The sequence below is a fragment of the Talpa occidentalis genome, unplaced genomic scaffold, assembly GCF_014898055.3.
Source record: "Talpa occidentalis isolate TD23 unplaced genomic scaffold, MPIMG_talOcc4v2.1 talOcc4.6, whole genome shotgun sequence".
NCBI classification, from domain to species: Eukaryota; Metazoa; Chordata; class Mammalia; order Eulipotyphla; family Talpidae; genus Talpa; species Talpa occidentalis.
Window position 1 is genome coordinate 21,522,322 of NW_023604972.1, and position 16,776 is coordinate 21,539,097.

Here is a 16,776-nt window from a genome sequence, read left to right on the forward strand (position 1 = left end):
ACAACTTTGACTAGAATATACAAAAATTTCTTCTGTATATTTTCTGCTTATCTTGGTACATTGGATAGAGAAAGGAGACTTGAAAGTGGAGAAAAATTGAATCATCACTTCTTGAGGTCAGATTTTTTTTGGTAGATAAAGTGCTATAGAGTTTATTTGTATTTACCTTGAAGATTGTGTGTTATTTCCAACGTTGTGAACAGAAGTTACTGTTTACTATCTACCTTGCAGATATAAAAATTGGTGCTGATGATGGTAGCAGACTATGTGTGCCTCGGTGGTGGGTGTGGTGTGGTGACATGCGTTTGAGGAGATGTGCCTCTGAACCACATACAGTGTTGTAAACCAATGTAACTTCAATAAAAATAATAATAGAAAATCTGATAAAGAGTCACATGGAAAAAATATCAGTGCTGATGCATTCATAAAAAAGACATCCCTCTTCAGAGGTAGAATGTTATATGAATTCATAGAAGTGAAGCTGCGTGACAGTGCGGGAAAAAGTGTCATAAAATATTTCTCTTGAAATCAGACTTAAAGAGAAGAGATATTTATACTGATACCTAGGAGAGTTCTTTTTTTTCTCCTTTTCTAGATGAAAAAAATAAAATCTGAAAAATCCTTGTAGACTGTGAAAAGAATCTCTGCAATTAAACCTGATAATTTACCTCAGCTCTGCAGTTTCAGATATTTCTGGAACAAGACTTATATGACTAACAGAAACCTTAGAGGATACTGCTGGTAATCATAGGCATAAGAACTTAAGAAAGACACTTTGGAGAACATTTAGTTTACAGCCCCCAAAAGTGAAACCATTAGTCCAAAATCACAATGATTGCATACATTGCTATTCTCCTGCATTGTAGTTTTATTTGACTTTGCTATTTGGCTGTCATATAGCTAATAAGGGGCAGAGGTGGGACTTAAGCTTGAATAGGCTTCTGTGCCTCTGGCATGGAACCATTCTGCCTCTTAAAGTGTGTGAAAAAAATGCCAAGGGAGGAGGGACAGCTATCAGGTGCAGGAATAGATTAGAAAAGAAATAAGCCATTACAATACAATAAGGTGAAAGCTGTGATAGATATATGAGCGTGACATTATGAAAATAGCCCCCCCCCCCAAGACTGACGATAGAGAAGCTGGGAGAACTGCCTGAAGTGTCACTCCATCTGCATTCTGAGTTAGCTCACCTAAGCGAGGGGGGGTGAGAACCCAGGAGAGATGGGAGATTGTGTCTAGTTATGGAGTCATGAGCAAATACATTGTGTTTTGGAATTTGAAGATAGCTTGCCTGGCTGAAGTACAGAAATAATAGGGCAATGTTGAAAGATGAGACTAGAGAGAAGGAAATAGACCATATCCTGAGGAATCTCTAGTCATACCATGGAGTTTGTATTCTAGCCTAAAAACAATGAGGAAGCACTGAAGGATTTTTAAATAGGGGATGACATGATTATAATTTTATTTTAGAGAGGTCTTACACTGCATTGCAAAGATTGGAGGGATCAGAATGGAAACCCGTTAGGAAGGCTAATGGATTCAGATAAGTAAATTAACACTCTCTGGTAGTGGAAGTAGAGAAATTACCAGGTTCAAGAGCTATTTGGGTAGTAGTAGAATTGACACAACTTAGTGACCAGTTGAGTGGTAAAAGGTACAAAAAAAAAAACAAAACAAAAACAGGGACCCAGAATGACTCTGGTTTGCGCAGCTAGGTTAATGAAGGTCTGATCAATTAAGACAAAGAATACAGGAAGACAAGTTAATTTTTTAAAAGATTTATTTATTTATGCATACAAGAACTGGGGTACAGACCAGAGGTGTGGGAGGGTGATAAGATTCACCAGAGACAGACTGGGGAACAGAGCAGGCAGACTGACCGAAGCACACCAACGAGGTGAACAGCAGGCAAGCCAGGAGAGGTCTGCTGTGCCATGTGGGCAGCTCCCTGGCCGACCAGGGATCGAACTCACACTGCAGTGGCCACGGACAGCTTCATAGGTTGCGTCCTAACTCCCCACGTCACTAGGGAGGCCCAAGACAAGTTAATTTTGAAGGTAGGAAAGAAATCAAAAGAATCATGTTCCCAGAACTTCTTGACACCTTTTATGCTCAGTCTATAAAGAAATGGAAAACTACTTAGATTGTTTAAGCCACAGATTAAAAAAAAAATTGCCACCGGCCAAGGAGAAAACAGGAGCGCTTGGGGTGGAACCCTAGAAACATTAACATTTAATGTTAATTCCTGAATTGCTGTAGTGCTGTTGAGAAGAGATTCTAAGTTCAATAAGGAGGAAATTTTAACATCATCAGATGCCTCAAAGGACAAATAAGATAAGGACAGAAAATCTACTCGATTAGCTCGGTGCTTCTCAAAGTGTGATTCCTAACTACAGGATCAACATTACCTGGGAAAGTGTTTAAAATGCAAATCATTAGGCCCCACTCTGCGCCTGCTGAATCTGCAACTCTGGGAGTGAGACCCAGCCAGTTGTGTTTTCCTAAGCCTCAGGTGAGTGAGATGCACTGTCAAATGTGAGAAGTACTGTCTTAGCCTGATGGGTAGTGCCGATATAATTTAAACAAGTTGACACCTCTGAGCAATGTTTTTCTTTTCTGCAATGATAATACTGTGTTATACTATTGTGACATTTAGAGATACCAACGTTGGCTTTCTTGTTCCTTGCTAAAAGTAAAGGGCAAGTTTGCAGCATTGAAGTTATTGAGTTTTGAAATTCAAAACCATCAAGATGTTTGTATTATGACTGTTACCAAAAGACTTTCAAATAATAAACGACCTTGTATTTTTTTAAAAGTACCACTAGGTCCTATTACCTAGAGAATTTACTTTTGTGAAATAGTTCCCTTTCTCAGTGAGGTTTTACATACTGAAACATTGTATTCAACGTGATAGAAGGGATTCAACTTGTATATAGTAATTTTATTATAGAGTTTCCCACATTAAGTCCTTAAAAAGATGTAGGAAATAATATATGTAACTGTAATCTACCAATAAATGCCCATTATAATGGGCTTTTTAAGAACTCTGAATAATCCTGAGGTATTTGTGGTCATTTTATTTTACCTTTGAGAACGGTCCAAACTTTTCTATTTGATTAAATTTTAAACAATAGCTAGAAATATTAAGGCGTATGTACATTATTTAAAAGATTTTGACATTCAAATTCTTAATGGTCCCAATGGTTAGCCTTTGTTACAGATATCTTGATCTTCACTATTCTGTTCTCAATTCCTATTACTATTTTGTACTGAAAGTCAGAAATATAAAATAAGTCCGTATTTACCATTAGTGTTCTTTTAATTTACAAGTGTGCAATACCAAAATCCTCTTAAAAGCCTATAGATTTCATAAATCATTTGCATTCAATTTTTTTTTTTACCTGAAGTAGTATTTGGGGAGAATAATAGTTTTAGAATAATAGTCATATGATGAAAAAGTATGTGAGTGGTGTGAATGCAGAGAAAATTTAAGTATTGAAAATATTTCTTCTATTTCTAAAAGTCTTCCATTTTAATAATTTGCTGTTCTTTTATGTCAGAGAAGGCACATAATACTCTCCTAAAATGAAGAATGTATGAGAATCTATATTTTCTAGCTCTCTCGATGCCTTCTGAATAATTTTCCAAATGATATCTAGTACCATTCATTTGATTAATTTATTACTTCATTAATAACTTTATATTTTCTTTCATCATACTGCTTTCAACTCCCTACTTATTAATCCCATTTATTCATAAATTATGAAAATCACCAGAATCTTAACAAATCAGTATTATTCACATTGCAGTTACTATTAACACTCGTAAGATTTTACTTTCTATAATTTTTCCACATTTATTTTTATGTAGAAAGGACTGAAGTAACTATATATATGTTATCAGAAGTAATGTAAACATTACAATTAATCTAAATCAGCCAACTCAATGAATATCCATTACTGATTCCTGTAGCAATTCTAACTGTAGTTCGTATATGTAGAAAAAATGGAATGATTAACACCAGAATTTGTGGATTTTTTTCCTTCAGCATGCTGTGCTCAAATGCTAGTTTCCAGATGCCACAAATGTTTTTACAGTAACTATTGCTAGAGACTTTATCTTATTTTCCTTTATCAAAACATTAACATATTCTCCACATCATTAATCACCTTTAAGGGAATGCCAAGTAAACCATATTTCACAACCACTCTAGTGGCTAAGATAAAAGAAGAGTAACAATTTTGGAGAGAATGTGGAGAAACAGAGACTCTCCTACATTGCTGGTGGGAATATAAAATGGTGCAACCACTTTGAAAACAGTTTGGCAGTTTCTTAAGTTAAACATAAATTGCCCAAGAGAAATGAAAACAGATCCACATGAAGACTTGCACATAAATAGTCTTAGCAGTTTTATTCATCATAACCAACATGTGAGTCAGCTGGTAAATAGACAAAATGTGGTATATCCATAGAATGGATATTATTTCATAATTTAAAAAAAATGAACTGACAGATGCTATATATGGGTGATCCTCAAAAACATGCTAGGTGAAAAACAGCAAAACACGAGGGTTACATATTGTGTGATTCTATTTATATGAAATCTATTGAAAAGGCAAGTCTGCAGAAACAGATAAGCACTTGGGTCTGGAGATAGAAACAGATATTAACAGTAGACAGGAATGCAAGATATAAATGGGGTAAAGAAAATGTTCCAAAACTGTTTTATGGTTTTGGTTATACAACTTAGTAAATTTCATAAAAATCATATAATTGTATACTTGAAATGGGTGGGTTATATAAGTAAAGTATATCTTAATGAGTTTGTAAATAAATATATAATCAAATACAACTCAGCAGTATATCAAAAGGATAATACATTATGACCAGAAGGGTCTTTTTCCAGGAAAACAAGAATGCTGAGTATCAGGAAATCTGTCAAGGCAATCATTCCAAGGTAAGTTATCAAGAAGAAAAAGCCGAAACATTACATCACTAGATATGTAAAAGGTATTCTGAACAAAACTTAGCTACCAATTTTAATTTTGAAATTCTAAAGTAAAATAGGGAAAGAAGGAAACAAGCTAAATGAATAAACATGGATTTTTTTCTTTTTTTTTAATAAAGATGTATTTATGCATATAAGAACTGGGGTACAGGCCAGGGGTGCGGGGGTTAGAGGATTCATCAGAGACAGAGTGGGGAACAGAACAGGCAGATTGACTGAAATACACTGCTGAGGGGAGCAGTGGGCTAATCAGGAGAGGTCTGCTGTGCCATGTGGGTAGCTCCCTGGCCAGGGATTGATCTTGTGCTGCAGTGGCTGCAGATAGCTTCATAGGTTGTGGTTTAACCCCTTGCGCCACCAGGGGGCCCCAACATGGGTTATTAAATGTTACAGCAACTGTTATCCTAAGTAGTTGCTGTAACCATATCAATCATAATAGCCATATCAATTTAGACCAGAAACAAGGATATCATCCTAATTGTTTAACATTGCTTTGAAGACTTTAAAAGTTGCAATGATAAAATGAAAAGAAAAGCATTGGCATACACATTAGGAAAAAATATCAACTACCGCTGTTTGGTGGTGATTATGATTGCCTGCATAACAACTAGAATTTAATAAGGAATGTGGTAAAGAAGTAGGTTATACTATACGCATACAACAATTAATGGACTTTTTTCTCCTCCAACAAAGCATGAGCAAAGTAGAAATTTGAGTAACTGTTCCTAAGAGTAATAAAATACATAGAAATGTTTAATAAAAGAAAGGAATAAGATTTATATGAAGAAAGTTATGCAACAAATAGAAAGATTTGCTTAAACTGACAATATCATAAAATAAGTAAATTCTTGTAAAATTTGTAAATGTAATATAGTTCCTATTCTAAGTTCAACAAGATATAGCTGGTGAAGGGGACTAGGATATCTTAATTTTTTTTTTAAAGATTTTTTTTTTTATTTATTTTATACAAGCACTGGGGTACAGTCAGAAGCGCTGGAGGGTGAGAGAATTCAGCAGAGCCAGAGCAGGGAGCAGAGCAGGCAGAAGGACCGAAGTACACTGCTGAGGGGAGCAGCGGGCTGCAGGAGGGGTCTGCGCACCATGTGGGACCCTCCTCCTGTGGACGGGGAGCAGCCGGGGATCGAACCCGCGCTGCAGAGGCTGCGGGCAGCTTCACAACCCAACGCTCAACTGCTGCCCCACCAGGGAGGCCCTAGGATATCTTAATTTATTTGGAAAGTAAAGACTCAAAAAGAGCCAAGGAAACTCTGAAAATCAACAGTAATGGTCAACTTAGATCATCAGAATATATTATAAAGACACAGTAAAAAAAAAAATGTGGTATGAGAATAGGAAAAGACACATACATCAGTGGACTAAAATAATTAAAAAAAAACATATTTCACATATTCTGAGATGTATTTCTGAGAATGCAATATATGGTCAAGTTTCAGTTCAGTTAGAAATGGAGATGGAACTAATGCAGAACTGGGAAGCTGCCATGAAGGAAATAAAAATACTCCTCAGCCCATACTCTGGAAGTTAATTTTACATGAATCAATAGCCTAAATGAAAGATTTTTTTAAAAAAAAACGGATGAGGAGAAGGATGGAAAGCAAGCACAAAAAGAAATGTATTTTTTTAAGGAAGGGTATAACCATATTTATATGTTTAAATGAAATTGCTTAAGTAGAAAAATAGAATTCAGTAAAGCACAAAGGATTTTAATTCTTTTAGAATAAGTAACCACCATTTGGAATTCTCTGCCATATAAGAAATTATATTTGCTGTTGCTGTTATTTGAGTATTTTTTAAAGAGTTCAGATAAACGCAATCCTGTTAGTCCTTAGAATTAGTCTTCTTCAGTTAAAATTATTTCTGATTTTAAATGATTTATTTTTTATCTCAAAAAATGTATAAAATTAGTAAAAAAATTACTTTAAAAGACTAGTTCATCAACTATCTGGAGATAAATATTAAGATTTTAGGTTATACCAGCTGTCCTCCTCAGTTTTTGTTTTTCAATGAAATTTGAAATGTGTGTCTTATAAATATTCTATATATTAGCTAAAAATAGGTATCCAGACTTTTCAAAAGTATGAGATCATTTCTATTTGTGAGCTATATGATTTATTCTTTTAACCTTCCTATTTCTTGGCCATTCAGTATACACACTCACTATTCTTTTCTAGTTCCTGGCAGATATGGAAAATAATGCACTTTTTCGAGATGATATAGAATGTCAGAAACTTATCATGGAAGCAATGAAATATCATTTATTACCAGAGAGACGACCGATGTTACAAAGTCCTCGGACAAAACCTAGAAAGTCAACTGTTGGTACATTATTTGCAGTTGGAGGGATGGATTCAACTAAAGGTATTAAAAATCTTTTGTTGGGGAGAGGAGGAAAAACAAATGTTAATTAGTAACATATATAATCAAAGTATTCTTTAGAGACATGAGGTGGCGGGTTCTAGGACTAGGAAAGGTACAAGATAAGTCCAGAACACCTTGCAGGGCCAGAAAGTAAGGAAGCACTCCAAGAAGGATGGAGACAGGTCAAGGGACACAAGAAGTAATTGGCATTGCCCAAATCTGGGATAGTTTCAGCATCAAAATAAATAATGATAAAGAATACAACCTAGGAAGTAGATAATTATAGATGAGTTCATCTCAATACAAATAAAGAAGGGAGAATGGATAAATACCCTTCATTTTGTGTGAGCCCTTGCAGCACCAGGATGGGATGCTGCCCAATTCATTTAATAAAGCCAGTTAGTTCTCTAAAAAAAAAAAAAATTTATTATTCTAATAAATATAGAAGCATAGAGAGAATTAGAAAAATTTACCATTCGACAACCAGCATGATAATAACTCAGTCAAGAATCATCAATGGATGCTGACACAAGTGGGTAGAAGTTTGAAAATAGGGTATTTAGTCTCAAAGTATCACTCAACCATTGCTTATTAGTTACAAAGTGTAAAATAGTATCTTTACAATGGAGAAGCCTGCCACACCACAAAGTAACTAAATCAAAAGTAGTCTTGCCAGTAAGACTAATGGGAAGCTTGTGCCTCCTGTAGGCTGGCTGAGAACTCAGCCGCACATCTGAAGTATTTTTGCCAAAAGTGTACTACCTGAATTGAATGATTAAGCAAACACAAATCCAAATTGAGAGACAATCTACAAAATAATGTGTCTGTCTGTCTGTAGTATTCCAGAATGTCAGTGTCAGGAATGCAAGAGATCCAAGGATTGTTCCAGGTTATAAGAGACTAAAGAGATCTGACGGCTATTATAATGTACCATCTTGGATTTTCTTTTCTTATAAATGCATAATTACGACAGAGGAAAAAATCCAAGTAAAGTCTATAGATAACAGCATTGTATAAATGTTTGAGATTTTGATGATTGTTATGGTTTATAAGAGAATTTCTTATTTTGAGGAAGATACAGAAACGTAATTAGGGGTACAGGGGCATAATTTCTGCAACTTATTAAACCATTCAGAGAAGTGGTCATACATACAGGGAAGTGTGGTAAAACAGACATTTGTGAGATCTGAGTCAAGGGTATCTGAGAGTTTTTGTACCCTTCTTGCTACATTGTTATTAATAGTAACAATATAACCACCACACAGAGTGCCTACTCCTTGCCATGTCCAACTCTTCTCTGACCATATCTCCCAGACTTGATAACTTGAAATTATAATTCATTTTTTTTAGTGCTTTTCATCAACTCTGGCTCATTTAAGCCAATAAAAATTTATTGGAAGGCTATTAGGAAATGCAGGGCCATATCCACAGCCCCCTGCTTCTTTATACATCTGCTATAGATTTTATATCCTTAGTGCAAGCATCCATTTGACTAGCTTTCTGTCAGTCCTGGGCCCTAAATTTCCAAGGACAAAAAGAATGACTATCTGTCTTTTCTGGGAAATGGAGTCCTGCCTCTCATCAAGGCTCATACATAGAATGAAAATTCCCCAAACATGAGGAGGAAACTCAAATACGAAATATCCAAAGTACACACTCTTGGATATCTCTCTTGCTCTCTCTCCTCTCACCCCACGTGTCCCCGTCCCTCACTGCTAGAATTCTAATGGTCATCAGGTCGTCTCTCACAGGGGTCTTATTTTTTCAATTTTCCATTGCTACCTTTTAAATAGAGTTAACCTCTTACCATCCTGCATATTGTGATCATGTTGATTTAGTGGAATAGCATTCATTATGTGTGCTAGTCATTATGCTAAGCTCTTAACCAGTTCATTTCATCTTGATAGCAACTCAGAGCTGATTGCTGTTGCCCATTTTTATGTATGAGGATACTGAGACTTAGAGAAGTTAAGTAACTTTGCCAGGATCATACAACTAATTAGTGATGAAATTAGGATTCAAAAGGCATTGGACTCTGAAGACTACTCTCTTCTTTATTAACATGCTACTATTCTGCTCAAAAATCTCAGCAAACTTTATTTCTTACCACATACTGCCACATTAATGTAAATTCCTCTTTCTAGTTTTTAAGACTTTCTGTAATCTGGCCCTTTTTTTAAGGTTTTTATTTATTTATTTATTTATTTATGGCCTGGGGTATAGGCCAGAGGTGTTGGATTCATCAGAGGATTCATCAGAAACAGAGTGGGGAGCAGAACAGGTGGATCTACTAAAACACACGGCTGAGGGGAGCAGCGGGTAAGACAGGAGAGGTCTGCTGCACCTTGTGGGTAGCTCCCTGGCCAGGGATAGAACTAATGCCACAGTGGCTGATGATAGCTTGATAGTGCTGGTATTTTAATCCCTGTGCCACTAGGGAGACACCCCTGCCCCATACTTCTTGGCCAGCTTTATTTGAGTCTTTCTCAGTAATTGAATAGTCTGACCTTCTATCCTAGTGGCTGTCTTTCCTGGCCTTAATTAATCTTATTTGCAATGTCTTTATAATAAACATTTTATATTAGTTGGCTAGCATTCTGATCCTTGGGTTCTTAGTCCTTCCTATATCTATGTAGTGTAGAATCCAAGAAATAGGTGGTAATGGTTCTATTAGCCTTTATGAAATGTTAGCATATATTCATGCTTCTTTAAAGGTCAATCCTTCAGAATAAACTAGGGAGGTTCCAAGTTTTTACATAGAACTTTGTAATTATTAAGATTTTTTTGTTTGGGAGTATTTACTTTTTTAAGATGTTCTTTCTTTTTTTAAAAAAAAAAAAGAATTTTTTTTGTTCAGTATTAGCATAGGAACTTTTAGTTATTATTTCATAAGACTATAACACTGCCTAGTGAACCAGGTCTAAAAGAAGTAACTTCAAACCCAAACTAAAAAATTCTTCAAATTTGGGGGCCTCATTGGTCACCTAGGGGTTAAGTCTCAGCACTGTCACCACTGCTATCTGCGTTTGATCCCCAGGTGAGCAAATAAGATTAATTAAGGCCAGGAAAGACAGCTTGATTAGGATAGAAGATCAGAGTATTCAATTATTGAGAAAGACTCAGAAGTGAAGTTGGTCAAGATTTTGGTAAATCCACCTGTTCTGCTCACCACTCTGTCTCTGGTGAATCCTCTCACCCCCCACATCTCTGGCCTACGCATACCCAGTTCTATGCAAAATTAAATTTTAAAAAAATTACAATAAACTTTTAAAAAATTCCTTAAATTTATTAGTGAGGAGAGATGATTAACATTACCTTTTTATTTAATGGAAGGAAAAGTTTGTAACATGAATTTTAGAGTAATGAAAATTCTCATGGCTAAAAATTATAAGGAAAAATTATTCAAGTTCAAATTGATTTTGAGCAGCTACAATGTAGAAGGGACTTTTTAGTGCTATGAGAATATAGACATGGAAAATGATTTTAACGTACCGCAAATAATTTAAGAACTTTGTAGGGTAAATTTTTTTAAATCTGTAACATGGGAATATATAATATTCAATAATATATATACAATAAAATAACACAATTTCTAAAATTCTGGAGTTTGACAACAGTATTAGTATTCTAGTGACCTAATTATTACAAATACTTTAGAATAAATGTTTGTCCTTATTGTAATTCTATGAAGATAGCACGGGTTGCATGTTGTATTAGAAGCTCAGAAGAAAGAAGTAAATTTAATTCAACTCTTCATACTGGAGGTTGGATTTTTTTTTTTAGAGGGATGGGCTTTAAAACTTATTTTCCTGCCTCTGCCACTCTCACTTCATAGAGATGGGTATTTGGAGTCTTCCAGTTGTTAAAAAAGTCAACACCATGAAGCAATTTCTCCTTAAACTTGCCATACTCAGAGCTTCCAGAGCACAAGATCTGCACTTATGCTCTCCTCCTTCCTGCTAGCAGTAGAGAATATGTCCCTTCCTTCCCTCTATGAATGCCAGCCCCTCACCTGTGTGCTGAGACTGTCCTTCTGCCTCTTCAGGATCCCTCTGTCTCCCGAATTTTCAGCTTCTTTTCTCCCAGCTACATCCTTCTCATTAAATTGGAGCAAATTCAAGTTTTTCCACCTTTAAAAGGAAAACAAAACATCCATTAACCCAGTTAATAATTCCTACCTCTCTTCTTTTTTTTAACAAACAGAAGAATCATCTATGCTCAGTCTCCATTTCCTCACCTCCCAATCACATCTCAGTACTCTACAAAGGAACTCTCCCCAAAGGCGTCAATGACTCTCATGTAGCTAAATCCAGTAAAACTTTTTGGTCTCCTTCTTACCTTGTCCTCTCAGTAGCATCTGGTACTATGGTATTAGCAGTCATGCCTGCTGTAAACTTCTTTCCCCTCTGGCTTCCATGACACTTTTCCTCACACTCTTGCTTCTCAAGTTTCCCTGACAGATAATCCTTTACACTTGACTTTTTAATACTTGAGCCTGGGGGTATGGTATGCCCTGGAGAATAGAGATGATGTCAGAGAGACATAAGCAAGGACCAGATTTGCAAGGGCTTATTGGAATATAATAAAAAATATTATTTTCCTTGCTCATAGAAGTATACCATTTGTATAATTTCCATAAATCACTCAAGGTGAACTTTTATTTACATAATTTTTATTTATTAATATTAAGGAGCAACAAGCATTGAAAAGTATGATCTCCGTACAAATATGTGGACTCCTGTAGCAAACATGAATGGAAGGAGGCTACAGTTCGGGGTTGCAGTTTTAGATGACAAACTGTATGTGGTTGGAGGAAGAGATGGACTGAAGACTTTGAATACTGTAGAATGCTACAACCCCAAAACAAAAACTTGGAGTGTGATGCCTCCTATGTCCACACATAGGCATGGCCTTGGTGAGTACAACTAGTCAGATTTGCTCACAATATTTGCTACAATTTGCTCAAATATTACATAGCATTTTTATGCTCTTCACCAGGCAGAAGAGAGTGTGGCAGCAACAGTCAGTCACAAAGCATTCCTTCACATGTTCCCTGCAATCTGAGAAGTAGACACAGAGAAAACAAGTTTATATATAAATGGGGCAGCAACAAGCACAAGGAAAAATATGGAATTTAAGAATTTTAGTGCAGCATGATGAACCGACCAGCCATCTTTTAAAATGCGTTCTGTGTTGACAATTAATGTTATCTAACCTATTTGAAATGCTTATTTAAAAGCCTGCAGCACTGCTATTTTTCATCAGTAGCCCCCAGCTTTTATTCAGAAATGAATAAGAAACCAGAAATTTTTTGAAGTGGCACAGAAAATATAATAATAGCAACTTCTCATTCTTTCATTCACTGGGCAGACATCGAATAGCATGTCTTATGTATCATGTTATTGACCTATTACAAATATTTGCAACTATTTTAAATCTTTTCCAAACTTTGATAAATTGTCAATAAGATAAATTCTTCTATCCCCAAATTCATGCCTATTTGCAATGTGATTCTGCAGCTTCTCCTCTCTCATCAATTAAAATGTCATCTTTAAAACTTAGCAGCATATCTGAAGTCATTATTTTTCCCATCACCGTGTAGGTGTAGCTGTGTTGGAAGGCCCCATGTATGCTGTGGGAGGACATGATGGCTGGAGCTATCTGAATACAGTGGAAAGATGGGACCCGCAGGCTCGCCAGTGGAATTTTGTTGCCACTATGTCCACCCCCAGGAGCACAGTAGGTGTGGCAGTGCTAAGTGGAAAGTAAGGAAATATTTGAAATTCATTTAAAACACAATAATCTAGATGTATTAAGCTATATCCTGTCCAACAGAAAGCCATGCATAAATAAATCATAAAAGAGAAATACATTGAGTGATATAACCAGACTTTTACTATAGGCTCATTTTTATAATAGTTCTAAATAAAAATAACTCCATATTAAGTTAGGCTTTCATGCAACATGCAAGTATTATAAATCTCTGGTTATCATTTTTCAAGTAAAGAAATTTTACATAAATGTTCAATATAGTAAAACTCTGGTAGCTTATATAACTATAAAACTATATTGTCTTTTAAATGTCATATATCTGCTCTCAATTTTTGGTTAAATACTTCCACCCATCTTTTCTCCTGATTTGCCTTGACTTTATTTTTCTTGGTAAATTACTGAAAACTGAATTGGATTTAAAAAGAGGTACTCTCTGTGCTCTCTGCAGCACAAGCTCGATCCCCAGCCAGGAAGCTGACCCCCATGGCACAGAAGACCCCTCCTGTCTCACCCACTACTCCCCTTGGCAGTATATTTCAATAGATCTACCTGTTCTGCTCCTCACTCTGTCTCTGGTGAATCCCCTCAAACCCCCACCCCCCAACTCTGGCCTACATCTAGTTCTTGTATGCATAAATAAATTAAATAAATCTTTTTTTTAATTTGAATAGAGGCATTGCCAATAGCTTTGGTAATTCATAAATTAAATATATATCTTTTTCAGGCCTTTCCTATAAAATGGAGCCCTATATGACTAGTAAATAAAATTGCTTGTTGTGTGCATTTACTCATTTAAAAATCTTTATCATTTCCAGAAAAACTAAGGAATTGTGTGTCATTATTAAAAGTAAGAAAATATAAGTAAAGTATGTAAATTTAGTTACCTAACGACCTATTAGTTATGACCCAGTTTTGTTATTTTTAGCACTGTTACAAGTAATTGAGAAATAGAGACCCATTTTTTTTTTATAGAGGCATGTTTTATTTATTTATTTGTTTGTTTCTTTGTTTGTTTATACATGCACTGGGTACAGTCAGAAGCGCGGGAGGGTGAGAGAATTCACCAGAGTCAGAGCGGGGAGCAGAGCAGGCAGAAGGACCAAAGTACACTGCTGAGGGGAGTAGCGGGCGGCAGGAGAGGTCTGCGCGCCATGTGGGACTCTCCTCCGGTGGCCGGGGAGCAACTGGGGATCGAACCGGCGCCACAGAGGCTGCGGGCAGCTTTGCAACCCAGCGCTCAACTGCTGTGCCACCGAGGAGGCCCGAGACCCATTTTTAAATGTCTGATCTCTACACCCTCCTTCATTTATTTTCACTAAAGAAATTAACCACCAAAGAATATAGTAAGAGAGAGAAAAGAAAGAAAACGAAATAGTATCTTCTTGATTTTCTATCTTTGGCACAAACATTTGGGGTTAGCCCATTGTACTATTTTTGTTCAATGTCATATTCCTTAGCCCTATTTTGGTCTAAAAATATTGATTTTTTTTAAAGATTTATTTTTTATTTATACAATAGCTGGGGTACAGGCCAGAGGTGTGGAAGGGTGAGAGGATTCACCAGAGACAGAGCGGGGAGCAGAACAGGCAGAAGGACTGAAAGCAATGCTGAGAGGAGCAGCAGGCGCAACAGGAGAGGTCTGCCACACCATGTGGGCATCTCCCTGGCCATCTGGGAATCAAACCCGCGCCGCAGAGGCTGCAGACAGCTTCACAGCTCTGCGCTCAACCTGCTGCGCCACCAGGGAGGCCCTAAAAATATTGATTTCTAATAGAAGAGCAAAAGAATAACATTACCTTCACTCAAACCTGATTTCCAGACCTATAATAGCCTGGCTTCAGGCATGGAAATAACTTTGTTCCTTACCTTTTCTTGCTCTCTAATGAGAAATCAATATGTCAGTCTTTACATAAAAATACAATTGAGTTATAATTCTGATACAACCTAAAGATTATATCACAAGCTAAGGATTTTTTTCCTTTTTTTAATATTTATTTTATTTATGCATACAAGAGCTGGGCTGTAGACCAGAGGTATAGGGAGTGGGGGAGTGAGAGGATTCACCAGAGACAGAGTGGGGAGCAGAACAGGGGGATCTACTGAAATTCACTGCGAAGGGGAGCAGTTGGGCAAGACAGGAGAGGTCTGCTGCACCATGTGGGTTAGCTCCCTGGCCAAGGATCGAACTTGTGCCACAGTGGCTGCTAATAGCTTCATAGTGCTAAGACTTATCCTCTTGCACCACTAGGGAGGCCCAAAGCTAAGGATTTTTAATCTACTAAATATTAAATATTAAGACATTTGATTTTGAAAGTACAGTGTACCTACATTGTGATTACAACTAGTTTGTTTCTGACTGTACTCTCCCATTTAGCTTTCTTGGAGACCTTCCTAATGTTCAAACTAAAATACAAATTGAGCAATGTCACTTTCTCACTTAAAAACTTTCGGTAGCTAATTTGACCAAAGTCTCTTTTACATCTTGCCACTGTCCACCTCTCTAGATCCGCTCTCCTCTACCCATGCATTTTATATTCCAACAAACTGATATGTGAAAAATACATTTTGTTTCTCATTCCTATTACCTCTTAATTACCATTTTATCTGCCTTATTTCCCTCAGAGTTCTACTTGGCAAAGTCATAATCCTTGAAATTTGTTCAAATCACCTCTTGAAAACCTACCCCAGTTCCCATTTCCAGCTCCTCATTCTCCCTACACTTGGTATACATTCCACCCTTAGCACTTTTACGGTACTTAATTTGTGTATAATTATATTGCAGCATGTACTATTCCATTATTAAGCTATTTATGTAGATCATGGTCTTGTGTAACCTGGCTCCACTTTTTGTTCCTTATATCTACCCTAAGGAAGGATGTGTTAAACCAGCATTTTTCTAAGCTTGCTTTAAAAAGTAGAGATGATTTAAAATATTTTGTTGGTTTCCATTTCTAGGTACATAGCCAATTCTGGAAAAATGTTCAAATTATGTTGTTAGCTTTTTTTGTAAGTATGAAGTGGGTTAAAAAATTAATTTTGCATCTTCTTTCTACCAATACTTTGTGATTTAGAACAAATCTTTCCTGTGTCTCAATTTTTTTTAATGTATAAAATGAAAAGCCTGCATTAACTACTGTTTTGTTATTTCAACTTACTTTACAGTGCTTCCTGGTACAAAATATAGTTGTTTCTTCCGGGAAGAACTATTTCTATGTTTTATGACATTCTGTATCTTAAAATTTTCAAAGTGTTCAAATTTTTCTTTTGCCATTTTGGCAGAAGGAAGCTTTACTTAGACTTCTGATTGCTCAAACCACTTTTAAGCCACTGGCTGGCAAATATTTGTGGCAACGGAATCTCTTTCAAATGAAATCTTACAGAATTCCTCAATATTTAAGTCAAATGAGAGTTCAAGTTTATTGTAATTTTATTTTGAATTTATAAGTTTGAGGCTATATGTTATTTATGATAAAAAATCAATGTAAAAAGTAAAACTGTTTCAAAAAACACCCATATTATCACCATGTTTTGTTTTGATTGTGCATTATGAAGAAAATCCTGACTCACCAAGAAATGAAAAATGTAACAGTATTTTACTTACTAGACCAGTAGAACTA

General features: G+C 36.1%; 1 protein-coding gene across 4 annotated transcripts in view; it reads left to right on the forward strand.

Annotated features, from left to right (window-relative positions):
• The window catches only part of KLHL5 (kelch like family member 5), a 68,075-nt gene that overhangs the window by 39,613 nt on the left and 11,686 nt on the right, over window positions 1-16,776 (forward strand). For 3 of the 4 annotated variants that reach the window (XM_037530570.2, XM_037530569.2, XM_037530567.2), the window contains 4 exons: window positions 4,907-4,957; window positions 7,201-7,387; window positions 12,078-12,302; window positions 12,990-13,152. In XM_037530570.2, coding sequence (XP_037386467.1) covers window positions 4,907-4,957; window positions 7,201-7,387; window positions 12,078-12,302; window positions 12,990-13,152 — 626 coding nt within the window. The remainder of the gene's footprint in view (window positions 1-4,906; window positions 4,958-7,200; window positions 7,388-12,077; window positions 12,303-12,989; window positions 13,153-16,776) is intronic. The other variant, XM_037530568.2, reaches the window with a different exon arrangement.